Below are 21,796 nucleotides of genomic sequence, written 5' to 3'. Positions count from 1 at the left end.
GGATACATTCGTGCCTCGCACTTTTAATTGATTCGTATTTTATACACGAGAAGATATACTAACCGGTCAGATTAATTAATAGAGGCGGCGTGTTTACCTTTCTGGGGCTATTGGCACGTTTGGGAAAATACTCAACGTATAATGGATGACATTTCCCCGAGTTGACAAGGAATGGGAGTGTCCTGGCTGAACATTATCAAAACAGGATATTTTCCGAGCTTGCCTGCTATCAAATCTCACTACAGACAAGCTGTATGCACTGTGTCTAGATGTGATAAACAGTCGAAGGGATATAAAACAGGCTTCTCTGACCACGGGGAAAAAAGATTTCCTGAATCGTCAAATTTACTTCAGTGCGTGGCGACACATACGTATCGTATGCTCTGCGATGGAGGCTTCAGAGCTCGGGTTACTTGTCACAGCCCTTTGTTTTATACCAGTCGGTAAGTACGTGACGGAATATAGTTTATACGAATATATACTTTTATTTTCAGTACCGTTTTGCTCAAGCTGACGCATGTTTCGTACACATAATTCTATACATAGTGAGGGGTACTTGTATGCGGGTTATGGTGAGATGGTGCGAGTTGGTTTGTTAATCAGCATAGTAATTTGCCTATAACAATACGGGTGGATGTGTCAATGCATCACACAGGATTCTTCGGGTGTACTCTCCTGTTGAACACGATCATCATACAAGGCAGACTTTACATTGATATTTAAATAGCTTTACCGTTTAATCTTCTGTCTGTATGAATTATATGAGATATGTGTAAATGGAACTTTACTTAACACATGAAGTGAGAGACTAAATGTTTCACGCGCCGAGAGAGAGAGAGAGAGAGGAGAGAGAGAGAGAGGAGAGAGAGAGAGAGAGAGAGAGAGAGGAGAGGAGAGAGAGAGGAGAGAGAGAGAGAGAGAGAGAGAGAGACAGAGAGACAGAGGGAGAGAGGGAGAGAGGGAGAGAGGGAGAGAGAGAGAGACAGAGGGGAGAGAGAGAGAGAGAGGGAGAGAGAGAGAGAGACAGAGGGAGAGAGAGAGAGCGAGCGAGCGAGAGAGAGAGAGAGGGAGAGGGACACAGAGAGAGAGAGAGAGAGGAGAGAGAGAGAGAGAACATTATGGGGGCGATAGCCTTTCCCTGTCAACAGTTGAGTAGTGTATTGCTCTAATCCCCCTTTCTTGAAAAACAACCAAACCATGTTATTATATTTATATGGTATGTAGGTGAGCTGAACGTGCAATATGTCACCCATATCGACACATATAGTTACCGTGCCGTTAAACTGTATATCATAAATATTACTTGTCATTGTGAATGTAGATAGTCAGATATTAATCAATCAGACAATCGGTGCATGTTGTTTGGGGAATATGATTTTATGTGTCTCATTTATCATTCTCAGTGTTTCATAAACCGTCCGGTGCGTTCCTCCCCACCAACACGGTGTCAGCGCATGTTGACGCCCGCCCGTCGGTTATAGCGTTATAGGTACTGTGTTTCAAAAGTAGGTAGTTAGCTCACCCGGATCACTGTCAATGTCCGTCCTCGCAGCAGTGTGTTACTCCTAATGGAGGTTCGAGAATGTTCACTACCGGTGTAATGGCACTTAGTTAAGACAACTTATATTTACACGTATATCTAATACGTCAATAGATATTTCATATTCACACATTTATCCAATGCGTCAAGATATATATTCATATTTACACGTATATCCAATGCGTCAAGATTTATTTTATATATACACGTATATCCAATGCTTCAAGAGATATTTAATATTTACACGTATATCCAGTGCTTCAAGAAATATTTCATACTTACACGTATATCCAATGCTTCAAGATATATTTCATATTTACACGTATATCCAATGCTTCAAGAGATATTTCATATGTACACGTATATCCAATGCTTCAACAGGTATTTTATATTAACACGTATATCCAGTGATTCAATAGATATTTCATATTTCCACGTATATCCAGTGCTTCAAGAGATAGTTCATATTTACACGTATATCCAGTGCTTCAAGAGATATTTCATATGTACATACATAATATATAATGACCATCAATCATTATGAATATAGTAATATTTACTTCCACATCAATGTCAATGTACTGTCAGACATTCAAGCCAGGGTTGGAATGTAACTTGCTTCATCCAGGAATTGCATTGGGGTCTTCACTCCCTCAGGACCCCGTCTCTCAGACCCCTAGAGCAGGTGGTAAAAAAATGAACCCCAGCTCAAGTCTAGAATATATTGGCATGTCTAGACTGTCTCTGTTCTGAAATGAAGTATTGTTATGGACTTCATTTGAATTTTACTTATTAATTTGTAAATATATATATTTTGATTAGTTGTCTATATTTCTGAACTATATGTTAATATATGCCTCTTTTATTCCCTATGTACTGCATGACAAGTAACGTCATATTATTATCATCATCATCATCATCATCATCATCATCATCATCATCATCATCATCATCATTATTATTATTATTATTATTATTATTATTATTATTATTATTATTATTATTATATTATTATTATTTCCGGAATATTAATAGACACACTATATAACATATGCTATGATTTATACAAGTTCTGTGAATCTAGTATAGAAATTGTGTTTTTATAATACAAAATATGGAATTGCCCTCTCTAAAAGCCAAACTGTAATTATTCAAGTTTAAACTCAAGTGTATCCCAGACGCATTTTCAATTCCCCGCGACTGATCAACATAGATCACACATAGTATGTACTTGCGACGTGCCGAGGCGATATATGGTGGCAGATTTAAGGACTTTACAGGTTCATTGGTGGAATGGTATTGACGCGAGACACTTATCCACATTTATCAGATAAAATCAATAACTCTGAGATATAGGTAAACACAGGAGCCGTAATGCACTGAGCCAAACCCAGAGATAGGGGTGCACATTTTTGTGTGGTTGAAACCTACGTCTGGTGAATGTTTAAAAATACATTATATTTTGTAAAACAGAGTTGCTTTGCCGAAACAGATCACATAGGACGCTGTCAACACGTTATCTACATTATCACATATTTCCTACTATGTTGTTTTAGTCTGCATATTGGATCATCCGATCGGTACAAATTGTGAAACTGAGCCACAGTTAAGGCAAATGTGTTTCCCTGGGTAACACACACACACAAACATGATCGGAGACGTGGTATGAGGGTGTAGGTGGTGTGAGGGTGTAGGGGGGTGTGAGGGTGTAGGGGGTGTGAGGGTGTAGGTGGTGTGAGGGTGTAGGTGGTGTGAGGGTGTAGGTGTTGTGACGGTGTAGGTGGTATGAGGGTGTAGGGGGTGTGACGGTGTAGGTGGTATGAGGGTGTAGGTGGTGTGAGGGTGTAGGGGGTGTGAGGGTGTAGGGGGTGTGAGGGTGTAGGTGGTGTGAGGGTGTAGGGTGTAGGTGGTGTGAGGGTGTAGGTGGCGTGAGGGTGTAGGTGTTGTGAGGGTGTAGATGGTGTGAGGGTGTAGGTGGTGTGAGGGTGTAGGGGGGTGAGAGGGTGTAGGGGTTGTGAGGGTGTAGATGGTGTGAGGGTGTAGGTGGTGTGAGGGTGTAGATGGTGTGAGGGTGTAGGTGGTGTGACGGTGTAGGTGGTGTGAGGGTGTAGATGGTGTGAGGGTGTAGGTGGTGTGAGGGTGTAGGTGGTGTGACGGTGTAGGGGTTGTGAGGGTGTAGGTGGTGTGAGGGTGTAGGTGGTGTGAGGGTGTAGGTAGTGTGAGGGTGTAGGTGGTGTGAGGGTGTAGGTGGTGTGAGGGTGTAGGTGGTGTGAGGGTGTAGGTGGTGTGAGGGTGTAGGTGGTGTGAGGATGTAGGTGGTGTGAGGATGTAGATGGTGTGAGGGTGTAGGTGGTGTGAGGGTGTAGATGGTGTGAGGGTGTAGGTGGTGTGAGGGTGTAGATGGTGTGAGGGTGTAGGTGGTGTGAGGGTGTAGGTGGTGTGAGGGGTGTAGGTGGTGTGAGGGTGTAGGTGGTGTGAGGGTGTAGGTGGTGTGAGGGTGTAGGTAGTGTGAGGGTGTAGGTGGTGTGAGGGTGTAGGTGGTGTGAGGGTGTAGGTGGTGTGAGGGTGTAGGTGGTGTGAGGGTGTAGGTAGTGTGAGGGTGTAGGTGGTGTGAGGGTGTAGGCGGTGTGAGGGTGTAGGTGGTGTGAGGGTGTAGGGGGTGTGAGGGTGTAGGTGGTGTGAGGGTGTAGGCGGTGTGAGGGTGTAGGTGGTGTGAGGGTGTAGGTGGTGTAGGTGGTGTGAGGGTGTAGATGGTGTGAGGGTGTAGATGGTGTGAGGGTGTAGATGGTGTGAGGGTGTAGATGGTGTGAGGGTGTAGATGGTGTGAGGGTGTAGATGGTGTGAGGGTGTAGGCGGTGTGAGGGTGTAGGTGGTGTGAGGATGTAGGTGGTGTGAGGGTGTAGGTGGTGTGAGGGTGTTGGCGGTGTGAGGGTGTAGGTGGTGTGAGGGTGTAGGTGGTGTAGGTGGTGTGAGGGTGTAGATGGTGTGAGGGTGTAGATGGTGTGAGGGTGTAGATGGTGTGAGGGTGTAGATGGTGTGAGGGTGTAGGTGGTGTAGGTGGTGTGAGGGTGTAGGTGGTGTGAGGATGTAGGTGGTGTGAGGGTGTAGGTGGTGTAGGTGGTGTGAGGGTGTAGATGGTGTGAGGGTGTAGGTGGTGTGAGGGTGTAGGTGGTGTGAGGGTGTAGATGGTGTGAGGGTGTAGATGGTGTGAGGGTGTAGGTGGTGTAGGTGGTGTGAGGGTGTTGGTGGTGTAGGTGGTGTGAGGGTGTTGGTGGTGTGAGGGTGTAGGTGGTGTGAGGGTGTAGATGGTGTGAGGGTGTAGATGGTGTGAGGGTGTAGATGGTGTGAGGGTGTAGGTGGTGTAGGTGGTGTAGGTGGTGTGAGGGTGTAGATGGTGTGAGGGTGTAGGTGGTGTGAGGGTGTAGGTAGTGTGAGGGTGTAGGTGGTGTGAGGGTGTAGGTGGTTGTGAGGGTGTAGATGGTGTGAGGGTGTAGATGGTGTGAGGGTGTAGGTGGTGTAGGTGGTGTAGGTGGTGTGAGGGTGTAGATGGTGTGAGGGTGTAGGTGGTGTGAGGGTGTAGGTAGTGTGAGGGTGTAGGTGGTGTGAGGGTGTAGTATGTTGTAAGTGATGTTGGTGTTCCTGGTGGTGATGTATGTTGGTGTTCCTAGTGGTGGTGTATGTTAGTGTTCCCTAGTATTGATGTACATTTGTTTTCCTAGTCGTGATGTATTGTTTTTTACTGGCCAGCATGATGCCGACACTTTCTGATTATACTTTTGACCGCGTATCAATCGCCCCGGAATTCCAAGAGGGGTCACGAACGCTATATTGCGTGCTCGATGTCGATAACACGATGTAGGTTACAACCCGGTAAAGATCATGTGTGTGCAGACATCGGTGATTTATGAACATATTGGCCCGCTAGGTGCTTGCAGCAAACAGACTGGGGCACGCATGAAGCAAAATACAATAACCAGAAGTTCTCATGTTTCACAAAACCATAAACAAGGGTTGTCTTTCTGTTTCTTCCTGTGGATTTAGATGGAAACGCCTTCGGCAACTATGTCTAAGATCTTTATATGATGTATTTGTAGTCAGTAGTGTCGGATAAATGAAGCGGGCGTCCTTCGGAAGGCTCTTCAAAAATGTTAACAAATATTTCACTAAAGAGACATTCCGTCCACATTCCACATATACAGTATATGTTTTAAAACAAACACATCTATCACATTAGATCTATTAATCCCAACTACCAATCGTTTTTTGAATGGTGGTTCGTTTCGCCCCGATGTTTCTAGGTTTGTCAGCACCTTTTCCGTGCCCGTGGGGTATATCAAACTGTAAACGTCTGAGACCTGCATCACTCCCACATTAAGCTGACACCCATGATATAGCTGGAATGTTGTTTAAAGCGGTGTTAAACCCAACTGACTCACTCTTTTAACTGCTTGTTAAACGCTGTCTTGCTTTTACCCTTTAGGACTTTCCCTTATGTTGTGTATATCAAATCTTATGGGGTCATTCTGTTTACACTTTACATATACAAAGAATTCCCCTTTCGGGTACTGAAGTAGTCACTGTCCTCGTCATCATTGTCATATACCTTACTATTCGGAGCGATACATTTGACATCGAGGAATGCTGCGTCGGCAGCATGCAATAAAGTACGATTTATGTTCGCAGATTTTGAAGATTGTGTAGTCGTATCACCATGGCTTTATATTTAGGTAGAGTGAGCTTGGGTTGTATACTTCCCAGGGAGCTGAGAATGATTCTTGAGTGTACACTGATCAAGTGACCGGAGTAATAATAGCGCTTTAAGCATACCCCAGAGTGGTGTAGAAATATGCGCAATATAAATAGGCTTTTATTATCATCATCATCATCATCATCATCATCATCATCTGTACTATTAACTCATTATTGCTACTCGTATTTCTCCTGTTACAATGTAGATTGCTAGGTACTGTTATCTTCCCAACTTTGTCATGACTAGGTGGTTAAGTATCCAGTTTTCTATACTTGGATGGATGTGTCCGGCGAACTCACTCAAAGGAAAATCGAAATTGCTTTAAGAAGCAACCCTGACGTTCTTCTACACACGACCACCTGAGCCATGGTCTATCGGTAGAGCGTCCGCCCGGAGAGCGGGAGGTTCGATCCCCGGCCGCGTCATACCAAAAGACGTTAAAAGATGGCACTTGTTGTTACCCTGTCTGGCCCTCGACATTAAGCAGCTAAAACAAGGACTGGTCGGCTCGTAGTCAGTATACTGTGTCTGAGTGGGGTATTCATGGTATAATAGTGGCCTAGCGCTATAAATCGGCATCAGTCCGGACGAGTACAAGCAGCCACACACACACACACACACACACACACACACACACACACACACACACACATCCATGCACGTCGCTATATAATCTTGGACGCGACGTTAAACCCCATTTCACCTCACCTCAATTCTACATTCACTGAAACCCAGTCAGGTCGAAAACGGGTAGGGCGTCCGCCCGGAGAGCGGAAGGTCCAGGGTTCGATCCCGGGCCGCGTCATACAAAAAGACGTTAAAAGATTGTACTTATTGTTACCCTGTCTGGCGCTCGGCATTAAGAGTCTAAAACAAGGACTGGTCGGCTCGGAGTCAGTATACTGTGTCTGAGTGGGGTATTCATGTTAAACTGCGGCATGGTATCTCAGTGAGCTAGCACTATAAATCGGCATCAGTCCGGACTAGTACAAGCAGCCACACACACACATACACGTGCATGCACGTCGCTATATAAGTGCAATAATCTTGGACGCGACGTTAAACCCAATTTCACCTCACCTCAGGTAATCAGGTATAACGGGTAACGTGACCTGTTGAGCCTGTCGCGAGGAACGGTGAAGTTGACCCCAAAACGTTGACTCCAAGTAATTTGAGGATGAGCAGAAATCAAAATTTAATTTAATATATGGACTTATGTATGTTTAGGTAGTCGGTGTTAACAATAGTTAGGCCGTCTAACTATCGTTGTCGTGTTTTTTTAATCCAAAATGTTTGGTATTACTTATTCCAGGGCATGCAGCGATACCAGTGTGGGGAACTGTAACGCCAATAATTTTTTTTAGCGAAGACACATCAATTGGTACGTGATTTACACTCTGATATTATATTTAGAGCTACCAGCAACTGTATATAGAATGCAGTGTTAAGTAAACTTACCTAGATTACACCACAACAAACGTTATCCTTTAAAAACATATGTAACACCCTGCAGTATGTTATTTGAAATGTTTACCATATTATTTGAAATGTTTGCCCGTGGAGATCCGGGGTAGAATAGGTCTTCAGCAACCTATGCTTGCCGTAAAAGGCGACTAACGGGATCGCGTGGTCGGTATCGCTGACTTGGTTGATGCATGTCATCCTGTCCCAATTGCGTGGATCGATGTTCATGACATCAATCACTGGACTCGATTATTTGCAGACCGCTGTCATATAGCTGGAATAATCCTGAGTGCGGCGTTAAACAAAAAAACGAACAAAACAAACGAGACGAGACGAGACTCCACTCAGTAACTCTGAATACAGCGCGAGAAGTGCACTTTCAGGTACGCTACTGCTAAATCTGACAGCCGTGGGTGCCGACATCACCATACTCACTGCTAGCGACGACACTGCGATGCTGGTGAACGTCTCGGAAACCATAACCAGTGACAACAACACGTACAACGCTAGCGCCACCCTCGCCACACAACTCGACAGAGATTTTGTGAGTATTCGTGATGAAAGTTTTCTGCAATGAACAAAGTATACGCAGAGATGATCTGCGATGAAAAACACCCACTTTTAATAGATTGAACTTACCATTTAACACGGCCAATACAGTGACCCTCTTTATAGACATGGAGAAGTAGTTAAAGGGAAAGTTGTCTTCAATATTTGGCAGTCCCAGTGAGTTTGTTTCTTGTACCCAAACGTCACATAGCAGTTACTGGTTCCTCAAATTACACCATGTCTAAGTGCTTAGAGCATGCTCATGCTTGGAGTTCAGCGCCATATAAATGGATTATTATTATTATGTACAGATTAAATTAAAAAATGCAGCAAAGAGGGTTTCGGTGATCCTGGCCCAGTCAGGCTGGTTAGGCTCATCATCAGCTCAGGGCCCTTGCCCTCTCTACACGCAGCTCAGACAGCGCTGCCTAGTCAAACCCACCCAGAACCTTTCGGAGAATGTGAAGACTCCCCAACACTGCAGCCTTCTGTATTACCCAGATTGTCAGAAGGGCTGTATTCCTAGTAGCAAACCCGAGCACTCTCCCAATGTCAGTCAACAGATTGGGATGTACCAAACCTAAGGCACCGAGAACAATGGAGAGTCGGACAACTTGGTATTTGGGATGCAAGCGTGACATTTCGAAAGCGAGGTCTGCACATTTGCCATGTTTTTTCCTGAATTTGTCAGTCACATAAGTGTCAAAAGATCAGGTTTGTTGGCCAGGATACGTCCCTATTCCAAAGAATTTTGTATTTATCATTTTCCATGACGCACTCTACACATTGTGGGTCGTGCCATGGATGGACATCTGTGTTATTATTATTATTATTATTATTATTAATATCATTATTATTACACACAGACAGTGTCACAGTTATTCATATGACGCAAGTAATGTTCACAACATGTATTGACCCAGAGATAATATGGAATTGACATAAACGATTGTTGGTAATTTTCTTGAATGATATATATATTTCTTAATCAAATACATAACTGGAATCGCTGCCTAACGCCTTACTCTGAGGGAAGTCTTAATGTTATAGAAAGGCCTGCATAACAATACGTTGTGCAAAATCGAAACATAACCGGACGATGTATGTATTTTCAGAATTGAATGTCATTTAAATTACAGAGTGACATCCCTTGTCATTGATCCTACGACATTGTGTTGGACATACAACAGAACTATCGGTCATGTAATTGTACAATGTTTCTGTCTGTGTTTTCAGGAACCAGAATCTCGAAGGATATTCTTCAGCGCAAACAGCCCAGGCTTCAATGGGGTACTGTTTCACTCTAGTAAACCTGACATTGTGTATACGACATGTCCACATATTGGCAGGACATATACATATTTGATAGTCTTTTCATCATATTAACTGTGTATTATTTTATCTAAAAATGTATTGGCATTGTCGCCAATGTTAACATTTTCCAAACAAAGCGCTTTTCTTAAAGTTATTCACCATACCGCCCAGAATGGTATGGCAGTTGACGGATGCGTTGCTAGTAAACTACGGTTATTACGAACTAGGAGGGACCACTAGTTTTAGTTCGTTATAACCGTAGTTCGTCATAAGCAAATATACCCCATAGTAGTTTTTTTTTGTCTTGGCCATTTGCCGTTATAACCGTAGTTCTTTATAAGCATATATACATTACTATGGTGTATATAATATGCTTATAACGAACTACGGTTATAACGGCAAATGGCCAGGACAAAAAAACTTCGTTATATCGTCAGTTCGTTGTAAGCGTGTTCGTTATAAACGTAGTTTACTTTACTCGCTATTTTGATGATCTTTTAGGTAACCATATCTACCCTGTTGCGCATCAATGATGTCAATGACAACCCGCCAAGTTTCGTCAACAAGCCGTACAGATGTCAGCCCCTGGAGGTCAGTGCTTTACAACATTCAGCAATTATACAGAGGCGAAAGTAACTGTGATCACATTCATATATGTAAATAATCTCACTCGAGTGTCTTTTGATATCAAATACGGTTCGCCCCGATTATGTTTCTAGGTTTGTCAGCACCATGCCCGTGCCCGTGGGTTTCATCGTCGTGGTAAACGTCCGAGATCTGCATCACTTCGGGCTTTCCACCCACATTAAGCTGACACGCCGTGATATAACTGGACTACTGTTAAAAGCGACGTTAAACCCAACCCGGGTCTTCGGCGTGACGCTTTAACCACTAGGCTGCCCCACCTCCCCCGTAAAGAACATAATTAGTTCAAGTAAAATGCTGCTTTCTTTACAACACTGATATTTGTAGAATTTGACAGGCTTACTAACATATACTTGTTGCAATATACATTTGATAATCTCTCAGTTAATCCCTGTACATGTTAAAACTATTTTTTATGCTTGCATCGAGTCTGACAAACCAGCATCCCGTGAGGAGCCGGGTCGGAATAGGTCTTCAACAACCCGTGCTTGCCGTAAAAAAGGACAAAGCTTGTCGTAAGAGGCGACCAATGGGATCGGGTGGTCAGGCTCGTTGACTTGGTTGAAGCATGTCATCGTATCCCAAATGCGTGGATCGATGCTCATGATATCGATCACTGGAATGTCTAGTCCAAAATCGATTATTTACAGACCGTCGTCATATAGCTTGAATATTGCTGAGTATGGCGTTAAACAACAAGCAAACAAACAAACAAACAAACAAACAAACAAACAAACAAACCAGCTGGGTATGTCTCCCAGTACTGTTGCGCCCTCATACGTTCTAGTTTCTCTGGGGCGGTCGGGTAGCCCAGTGGTTAAAGCGTTCGCTCGACACGCCGAAGATCCTGGTTCGATTCCCGACATGGGTACAGTGTGTGAAGCCCAATCCCGGTGTCCCCCGCCGTGATATTGCTGGCATATTGCTAAAAGCGGCGTAAAACCATACTCACTCACTCACTCACTCACGTTTCTCTTTGACCTCTCTTCTTCCAGAACGCGGATGTTGGCGAGGTGATATTCTCCGGTGTCAGCGCCCCCGACCCCGACAATGGCCCTATTGTGGAATTCACACTGGTACCAGCATATTGCAACTTCCGTTTGATGGAGATTTCACCTCTGTTCACATATACCTTGGGACGTTGGTTCAAACAGTAGAGGCTCGGGTGGGACAGTGCTTCCTTCACTGTTCTGTGCTTTATCCAGGCCGGGGGGGAGGGCCAGATGTTTGTGATTCATGATTCGCGCCTTTAATGATCATTGGTTTATCAGTGTCATACCTACCCGGGAAAATCTGGGTTAGAATAGGTCTGAGCAACCCCTGCTTGTCGTAACAGGCGACTATGCTTGTCGTAAGAGGCAACTAACGAGATCAGGTGGTCAGGCTCGCTGACTTGCGTGGACCGATGCTCATGATATCAAGCACTGGATAACCTGGTCCAATCACTCGATTAATTACAGGCCGCCGTCATATAGATGGAATACTGCGGCGTTAAACAACAGTGTCATACCTGTTCACCAGATGTACCAAACTGGCAAAACTGGCATCTGCTCAGTAATGAGAGCTCTTCCATCTGGTGCACCTTTACTTCAATATTGTTCACGGCAGCGTTAACAAGATTTGAGACGCTTGCACTCTAATTTACCACGTGTATGACTATAACAGAGGTGATGACGTCACTTCCCAAACGAAGCTATTGTAGCTGATGTGTCCAGGGTATTTATCCTAATAGAATGGATATAAAATACCCTGCATCATAGAGGATGAGAGTTCACATAAAACACACGTGTAGGGAAGGGGGTTTGCTGTCGGTATGCCCGAATAAATTTTCAACCTTTTAGGCCCCGGATGGTGTAACTGATGACTTATTTGGCGTCAACCAGACGGGCGAGTTTACTGCCGACATCTTCCTGCTACAGAGCCTGGACTATGAAAAGAGGAACGCCTACACCGTCACCATAGTCGCCTCGGTAGGTTCTACCTGTAATATTCTGTACACATACACTAATACTCGTGGTGTTGTGGGACACTCGCTAATATTTCAATATTTCAAGAGAAGCGTGTGAAATTAGGGGGATGAAACAAGGATTGGTCGGCTAAGTATGATGTGCCCGAGTTGGATATCTATGTTAAAAAGCGGCAAGGTACCTCAGAGGGCTGCACTAAAAAATCGGGAAAAGTCCGGACTAGTACAAACAAACACACACGCACGCCCGCTAGTACTCACGCACACGCACACGCACACGCACACGCACAAGCACACGCACACGAGTACACACGTACATGCACGTCGCTATTTAGATAAAATAATCTTGATATCGAAATCCATTTCATCCCTCCTCAATTCACCCCACATCACCTCGCCCCTATCGCCCCAAACGATATACATGTGTCCCGTTATTCGCAGTCCGAGACATGCATGGTGTATATAATTAAATCATATTAGAAATACAGGTTCCGCCGGGGTCATTGTGTTAGTGTAAGTAACGAGGTGAAAGTAACAACACAAGTAGCTACTGTTCCCGCTGACATCCCTCGTGTATCTGTAGGACCAGGACGGGCTGAACGAGACGACCACGCTGGAGGTCCTCGTGCAGGATGTGCAGGACACGCCCCCCTTCTTCCTGTTTGATGTCTACAGGGCAGCCGTGGTGGAGAACAACCTCGCAGTATGTAGCTGTACACGTAGTAGAGGACACCCCTGTAGCTGTACACGTGGCAGAGAACACCCCTGTAGCTGTACACGTTGTAGAGAACATCCCTGTAGCTGTACACGTGGTAGAGAACGCCCCTGTAGCTGTACACGTGGCAGAGAACACCCCTGTAGCTGTATACGTGGTAGAGAACACCCCTGTAGCTGTACACGTGGTAGAGAACACCCCTGTAGCTGTACACGTTGTAGAGGACACCCCTGTAACTGTTCACGTGGCAGAAAACACCCCTGTAGCGTACACGTTGTAGAGAACATCCCTGTAGCTGTACACGTGGTAGAGAACGCCCCTGTAGCTGTACACGTGGCAGAGAACACCCCTGTAGCTGTATACGTGGTAGAGGACATCCCTGTAGCTGTACACGTGGTAGAGATCATCCCTGTAGCTGTACACATGGTAGAGAACACCCATGTAGCCGTACACGTGGCAGAGAACACCCCTGTAGCTGTACACGTGGTAGAGAACACCCCTGCAGCTGTACACGTGGTAGAGAACACCCCTGTAGCTGTACACGTGGTAGAGAACACCCCTGCAGCTGTATACGTGGTAGAGAACACCCCTGCAGCTGTACACGTGGTAGAGAACACCCCTGTAGCTGTACACGTGGTAGAGAACACCCCTGTAGCTGTACACGTGGTAGAGAACACCCCTGCAGCTGTACACGTGGTAGAGAACACCCCTGCAGCTGTACACGTGGTAGAGAACACCCCTGTAGCCGTACCCCGGTAGGGTATACAGGCATTTAACATTCCAGAATCTGTGTATGTTGATATACGTATATATTCTAACTGAACTTTATCACTGATAATGTCAGCCTTCGTCAAATTAATTTGATCGATAAATATTTTTCTTTTTTATCAGAATACATCCGTGATACAGGTTCAGGCTGAAGACGGCGACAGGGGCGTCAGTAATTCCGTCGAATACGCCATCATAAAAGGTAAACATAGGTCACTGCAATAGGTAATTACAGTGGGTAAATATGGATACTCATGCGTCAAAGGGTGTCAGTGTTAATGTCTAACATGTTCTATAGGGTTTTATTTAACGTTACATGTTTAACCATTCTAATTACACAGGCAATACAGAACTTTTCTCCATCGACGAGACGAGTGGCGTCATTACAACGAAGCAGTCGCTGGACAGGGAAGCACCCAACGTCATCGATGTCAACGGCGTGTTTGACCTCCTGGTGCAGGTAGGGTCATCATTCACTTTCGGCTTAGCCGCCATTTGAAGTCCCTGTCCCCGCCGCCCAGATCAAGGACATGTACCAGTGTTGAACGTCTACATCACGAGTCTTTCATCACATGTGCTGACGCTGAAACCATTTTCTTAGTGGTACTGAACCCAAGGTTCTCGGTCATTCACTGCAGCACACAAACATTAAGACGTTCGTAGCCATCTTCCCGACGCAAGGGAGTTAACTGAGAGTTAAAGTCCAGTTTCGACCCTTGGCTGGGATCCAAGAGTTATATTTTGGCCCGACTACTGAGGCAAGCATAGTCCAATCAAAATCGCGTAACGAACTAGACATCCGGGTCGTAAACAACATGGATTTCAACGTGTAGATTTCCGTCGACTGAAGGATATGCAAAGCTTGTGTTCCGCCAACTGGGCTTTGAGAGATATTTTGCAAAACCTTTCATGCTTTTTATCAAGGTCCTCAAGTGATTTTATGCACTTCACGAGGTAAGGCCAGTTCTGTTACAATATAGATCTTGATTATCGTTCAGATCATCTTGATAGGGCGCCGCCATTTTATTTGAAACAAATATAAGTGACATGAGTGGTGGAATCTGATTGGTCAATAGGAGTTCGGCAAGGGTGGAAACTGGACTTTTATAGTTAGTTATATATAATTAATGCCTTTGGCTAGGGGAGATGTTCGTAGCGCATAGGCTACTTTGTAAACGATGTGCTGAATCGACGTCCAACGTTAGACCTAGCTCCACTGGGAACTCTGGAACTAGCTGCCATTCCCATTACAAAAGCCATGATTTACTCTGTGAAGTACAGTATTTACGTCCACCATTTTGTCAGGCCACTGAACTAAACGAGACGTGGCCCCAGTACGGCAACATCACGAAGACTGTCAACGTCTACGCCACAGTGGAAGACGTCAACGACAACGCTCCGACCTTCAACACATCCACCCCCTACACTGCTTTCGTCAGGAACGACATCCCCGACAACTCGCTCATCTACTTTGAAGGCGATGGGTACATGCAAGTCTTTGACAACGACCAGGTACTGTACACGGAGATACGGGAAAGAATGGTGTGAAAATGTATCATGATCTTACAGTCACGTCTCCTATTTTGATAATACAGGATGGTAATTGTAAGCACAAACACGTGTTTTTTGTGAACACTATTTCATGGACTATTCACGGTGTTCTATGACAGACATTACCCAGAATGCTCAGGAATTGAAGCACAATTACGTCAGCGTACCAGTTTCGATTTGTACAGGGGGACCACTCAAATCTTCTCATATGCTACTCAAAAGAAGTTAGAGAACACCTGATTGTTTCATATTATGATAGTTAATATGTCATGCCATGACAGTTTAACTATAGCAATGTGAAGGAATCGAGTGTTCTTTAACTTCCTTTAGTGGTACATTATCTTAAAGCACAAATGTTAAACATAACTAGTTAAAGGGGAAGTGTACACGCAAAAATCACTTTCTTTCTTTTTCTAAACAAAACGCAATTTTAGAATTAGTTAGTATCTGTGTTTGAAAATATACACTCATTTTTTTTCACAGTGAAAGTAGGAAGCTCACAATAGTGTGAAAGTGATATGCCGTTATGAGGCCTTCGTTTTACGAGCGAAATAGGCCTGAGTTATCCCCCTTAGAGTATGACGTAATTGGTGCCAATTCAACTGGGTCCCTGTCTATTCTCAACGCAAAAGATATCAAGGACCAGTTTGCGGTAAAACAACATGGTCTACGACACACTCCGGCGCAGTGGTGACTCAGCATAACACAATTCTGGCTGGCATCTGAGATGCTAGAATCACAAAACTGTACCTACACCACGTGAAGCGGCTCTAACAAAGCATGATGACGTCATAATGTTTATCAATTGGCACCAATGACGTCATATTGCAAGGGGCATAAGCCATGGTGTTTTTGTTATGGAAATAGAACACTTGGTAAATGTGCAAAATATAAATCGTTTTAGTGCAATAAATATGTTAATCAATATGATGTTTTTATATTTTTGTCTATGATACTTCTATGTTAACACTTTTAATGTGGAAAAAGTACAAGAAAAAATGGTTCATTTCCGTGTGAACTTGCCCTTTAAGATATAACTCTTATTCCCACTTGTTAATTCTGTGCTGCTTGATGACTTCAAGACAAGAATTATTCGTTACTTAAGTGCTTGAGTTAGTGAAACTTGCCTTGAGTGCGTGCGACACACTGCATACATGTATCTGCTGCAACCAGTGCTAAACACAGTAGGGAGTTATATAACGTGGAACCGCTCAACGATGCTGTCTACATACCCTGGCATGTGATATGAATTTGGCATAGTTGATAGCTTCTGTTTTCCAGCCGTAACTCTGACGGCTATTTTGTTGACTTTCAGACCGGGAAAAGTGCAACGTTTGTACTGAGCATAGAACAAGGGGGACAACCCGTGACCATCTTTGAACCCAGTCCGAGAGAAGTGTTCTCCGAGGCTAACGTCCTCATCAGGGTGGTCGACGCCTCGGCGCTCCGAGCTCTGGGACAGACGCACGTCACGTTTGAAGTAAGTTGGTGATCATATCGATGACGATAATGATGCTGTTTGTGACATAACAACACGCATGTAAACTCAACACACATGTGTACATAACAACAGACATGTATTCATATAAACACACAAGTATTCCTACAACAAACATGTATATATAGATAGACACACACGCGCGCACACGCACACACACACACACACACACACACACACACACACACACACACACACACACACACACACACACACACACACACACACACACACACCTATCTACAACATCAGACCCGTGAAGATCCGGGGTAGAATAGGTCTTCAGCAACCCATGCTTGCCATAGAGGAGGCTATACTTGTCGTCAGAGGCGATTAACGGGATCGGATGGTCAGGCTCCCTGACTTGTTAATGCATGTCATCCTATCACAATTGCGTGGACTGATGCTCATGAGGTCAATCACAGGATTGTCTGGTCCAGATTCGATTATTTACAGACCGCCGTCATATACCTGTAATATCTCTGAATGCGGTGTTAAAAAACAAACAAACAACATCATATAAACACAACACATATATATTGTTTAAAAGGGTTGGGAATAATCGGAAATAAGTTAAAATTTCCAAAATTGTAACATAAATGAGTTTCTGGAAATGGTTGTATGATAATACAGGCTAGGGAATGCATTTGCCCAATAACTGTTCACAGGTAATTCAGACACCTTTTCAAAGATCACAGCTAACTGTGCCATCCATTTCGCAATCAATATAAAGTATATTTTGTTCATATTTCATAGAGATAAGGAATAATTCATCTTTACTTATCAATCCATAAACGTATATAGATTTCTGGTCCGTGATCAATCTGATAGTGGCTAGATCATTATCAAGTCGATGTTTTTGCTTGTATAAACTAGGCCTGCGTCTCATATTACTGTAACATTTAAACTTGTTGACAACTTGTCAGACGGACCATTTTGGGCGTTTCTTTTCTATTTTTAGGCAACTGTCCCCCACATTTACTACATGGAATTCCCGGTTTCGACATAAAAAAAAGATAATGAATATAATAACAATTAACAAGAGCGAAAAAAAGACATTTCATAGAAAACGTGTTATGTATTTGCAAATTCACCATAAAAAGACTGTTGAGAAATAACGTTTCACAGCTAATTCGTAGCGTGAAATATCGAAAATGGCAAATTACAAAAGCCAATAGCGTGTAACGAAATAGATATTACCTTCCCGCATAATAATGAACGAATTGGGAACACATTACAACCGGTTGTGACGTATGGCGATCATGAAGGACGATAGGTGAGGTGAGGTGAAATGGGGTTTAACGTCGCGTCCAAGATTATTGCACTTATATAGCGACGTGCATGCTCGTGTATGTGTGCGTGTGTGGCTGCTTGTACTAGTCCGGACTGATGCCGATTTATAGTGCTAGCTCACTGAGATACCATGCCGCAGTTTAATGCATAATCAAAACCTAACGCCATCACCTAATAGCCTAACAACCCAGCCCAACTCGGCAGCTCCTTAGACCCGCCCCTTTTCGGAATACTTCCTACTCCCTAACCCCTCCCATATTCGGTCTACTCCTATATTCCCGAGGAAAGGGACTATAAAAGTCCACTTTCCACCCTTGCCGAACTATGCTGGAAACATAGAGTTATATTTTGGTTGGACTAACGAGTCTATGCAAAGTCCAATCGAAAATACGTAACGAAATCGAAATCCGGTTCGTAAACTGCCGTGCAGATTTCGGCCCCTTAATACCGAGCGCCAGACAGGGTAACAACAAGTACCATCTTTTAACGTCTTTTGATATGACGCGGCTGGGGATCGAACCCCGGACCTTCCGCTCTCCGGGCGGACGCTCTACCATTAGACCACGGAGGCGGTCGAAGGGCGCTAGGGGTAGGATGAGAAATGTTTAAGTTGACGTTGGATTCGTGCACGATGAGCACGGGCGTTGTTGTCCCGAAAGACAAAACGTCAATTATGTTAACCCATACGCCTTGCAAACAGGACAACAGAGGGTGTCAGTATGTTGTCCCGATTGTACTGTCCAGTGACCCTTTCTTGGAAAATATGGAGTGGGGTTCATAGTGAAGCCTCCCTACACCATAACCGATCCACCGCCAAATCTGTCATGACATCTCAGGTTGACACTGGCTTGACGTTCATGTCGACGTCGCCAGGCATGACCACGCCTACCAAGGAAGTGCAAAGTGAAACCGGGATTCATCTGATACCATGACACGAGACCAGCGACGATTACCCCAGTATCGACGTTGTGTACGCCATTGACGTCAGTTGGCAACATGGCGGTTTGCTAGGGGCGGCACAACACGTGGCCGTCGAGCATGGAGATGAGATGCATGTAGACGATTTCTAACCGTCAGACCCGTAACTCGTACTTCAGCAGTCTGGTGAAAGTTGGCAGCAACTTGGTTAGGCGTTTGAGCCTGGCTTCTGGGTGGTGTGTTGGAATTTGGAATTAGATATGTTTCAGCTGCAGCTACAAAACCAGATATATTTTGTTTGTTTTTAAAACTATGAGTCTGAATTTCTTATAAAGAAAAACACCTTGCAACAATGTAATGTTTGTGGCAGGCATTTTTTTTCCAACAGTCAGAGGTATATATTTTTATTTAGAATTTTCGGAGACATATACATACCGTATTCGACGTAATAAACGCCTCGCTCTAATAAGCGTCCACTGCGATATTTGCTAATATATTGGCTATTGAACAATCCCAATTAGCACCCCTTCCGATTGATCAATGTACACAAGACTTATTTATTCGTGAAAAATACGCTCTTGTGTGTTATATGCACTCTTAATTATGGACAATTGAATTCTGAAAACTATATCTGCCGTGTATAATACGCACTTTTCTTTTGTATCATTTAAGCCTGAAATTTACGATCTTTCAACTCTGTTTTCTCACCAAAATTATATTAAAAAATAGCCCCCGTCGAATACGGTATGGTTTTTTGGGATATCCCCCGAATATTAAATGGTCGGTCTTTGAGAGTGGAGGTCTATGTTTCAGGTTATCGCCCGTGAAATCAACACCGTGGAGAACTATTTCGGCAAGGCCAGCGTAGTGTTGACGATAGAGCAGGTGGGGGAGCCGTCGACGACCCCCGCACCCCTGGAGGAGAACATCCTCACAACGTCAGACATCGTGGTCTTCGTCGTGGGTTTCCTGGTCCTCCTCAATATCCTCACCTCCATCATCATCTGTCACCTGATGCGGGCCCGGAGTCGGAAGGAAGGACTCAACAGAACCGGCTCCAAGTACTACATCAAGAAACGCCCCACCAACGACTTCACCAACCACGGCCTCCACAACCCCAGCACTACCGAGATGGTGGAGGTCGACCCCGAGATCTCGGTCTGTCCTAGACTGGGGAATGGGGAGTTTGCTGAGTAGGGGCAGGGTTAGAGGGTAGAAAATATACCGACTGGGGCGGGGTTAGAGAGTATGGAGTATGCCGAGTAGGGGCGGGGTTAGAGAGTAGAAAGTATATCGACTTTAAGGAGTGGCTAGTATGCCAAAAGGGTCGGGGTAAGGGAGTAGGCCATCTTCCCGAGGCAAGGGAGTTACTTGACTGGAATTTCTGTTCTCGATCGTAGCGCCACCAGTGGCAATTACGAGTTATGTCCCTCCTATTGACCAATCAGATTCCATCTCTCGTATCACTTGCATTTGGTTCAAACAAAATGGCGGCGTCCAGTGAGGACCTCCTGATTGATAATCAAAATCTATGTTGTAATAAAACGGGTCTTTCTTCGCGAAGTGCATCAGATCACGTGAGCACTTTGATTAAAAACATAAAAGGGTTTGGAAAATGTCTGTTGACGCCGAGTTGGCGGTACACATGCTTTGCAAATCTTGCAATCGGCCGAAATCTGCACGGCAGTTTACGAACCGGATGTCGATTTCGTTACGTATTTTCGATTGGACTTTGCATAGACTCGTTAGTCCAACCAAAATATAACTCTATATTTCCAGCTTAGTTCGACAAGGGTGGAAAATGGACTTTTATAGTCCCTTTCCTCGGGAATATGGGAGTAGATCGAATATGGGCGGGGTTAGGGAGTAGGAAGTATTCCGAAAAGGGGCGGGTCTAAGGAGCTGCCGAGTTGGGCTGGGTCGTGAGGCTATTAGGTATATAATTGTGTTATGTTTTGATTATGCATTAACATCTGTAAGAAAATCAAAGTGAGCCTGTGATATGTTTTAAGTCGGGACGGGTAGTTTTTATATAATACTGCTAAAAAGTGAAAAAGAACAATAAAATATTGATTGGGATCTTTCACTAACTTACGATGGCGTTCCTGGGTGATCAAATACATCAAACAATGTGTGGCCTGCACGATCAGATATGGATGACATACTGAGTCCGTTATGTGACAGTGATCTCATAGACACCGATTCATCGGATAAGGACGCATTGATTGGTTTTCAAATTCGATTTTACTTTGTTGTTATTTTAACCCTCTGAATGTATGACTTGTTAGATCAGTGTGGAGTGGTGTTTGATGTTTATGTCCATGATGTTATGGGTGTTGTAAAATATATTTTATAGCTGACATGCATATCCGTCCATTTGAAGTTCCTTGGCTAGTTTTGACAGGGAACCTATGTTTAATGTTATGTAACATCTTAGTCACGATGCATTTTATTCGATAACATAAGTGTTATCATTTTTTTACCAAAACATTTGCGCAATAAGTAAAACAAATAACAAGAAAGCAATCATTCTGATTAACAGTTTGCAATATAGCCATGTTTATACCTAGTAATTTAAAACCTTTCTGTTACCGCTTTTTGAAAATGCATGTATAACCTTATTATTTTTCATATTTATGTACACCTTTATGCATTTGTTCTATATTATCAATATCCCGTCCACAAAACACATATGCCACCTGATGAATGGTATTCTCTGTAAAATGACATGTAGACACTGTAATTATTAGGGGTGACTATTGAGGCATTTTTTACTATTGCGATACTATTGCGATAGTTAAAACAACTATTGTGATACTATTGCG

The 21,796-nt window shown here is 44.0% G+C and overlaps 1 protein-coding gene across 1 annotated transcript; it reads left to right on the top strand.

Annotated features, from left to right (window-relative positions):
* The first annotated feature begins 388 nt into the window (after positions 1 to 388).
* Positions 389 to 20,168, top strand: LOC139469751 (cadherin-related family member 1-like). The gene is made up of 13 exons (XM_071252028.1): positions 389 to 443; positions 7,603 to 7,671; positions 8,138 to 8,298; positions 9,540 to 9,593; positions 10,119 to 10,208; positions 11,258 to 11,338; positions 12,104 to 12,232; positions 12,812 to 12,931; positions 13,835 to 13,913; positions 14,053 to 14,171; positions 15,017 to 15,223; positions 16,578 to 16,742; positions 19,785 to 20,168. Exons 1-13 carry the CDS (start codon positions 389 to 391, stop codon positions 20,166 to 20,168), a joined length of 1,713 nt encoding a protein of 570 aa, XP_071108129.1.
* Positions 20,169 to 21,796: the final 1,628 nt, after the last annotated feature.

This window comes from Haliotis cracherodii, unplaced genomic scaffold (assembly GCF_022045235.1).
Source record: "Haliotis cracherodii isolate W230 unplaced genomic scaffold, xgHalCrac1.p SCAF_2, whole genome shotgun sequence".
Taxonomy (NCBI): domain Eukaryota; kingdom Metazoa; phylum Mollusca; class Gastropoda; order Lepetellida; family Haliotidae; genus Haliotis; species Haliotis cracherodii.
The sequence above is the reverse complement of the archived record's forward strand: the minus strand, read 5'-3'. Positions and strand labels throughout refer to the sequence as shown.

What these genes read in the sequence shown, in the direction of transcription:
- LOC139469751 (XM_071252028.1), top strand. Translation starts at nt 389, where the DNA reads ATGGAGGCTTCAGAGCTCGGGTTACTTGTCACAGCCCTTTGTTTTATA. An exon ending in CACAACTCGACAGAGATTTT is followed by an intron (nt 8,299 to 9,539) that starts GTGAGTATTCGT and finishes CTGTGTTTTCAG; the next exon opens with GAACCAGAATCTCGAAGGAT. An exon ending in AGACGCACGTCACGTTTGAA is followed by an intron (nt 16,743 to 19,784) that starts GTAAGTTGGTGA and finishes TCTATGTTTCAG; the next exon opens with GTTATCGCCCGTGAAATCAA.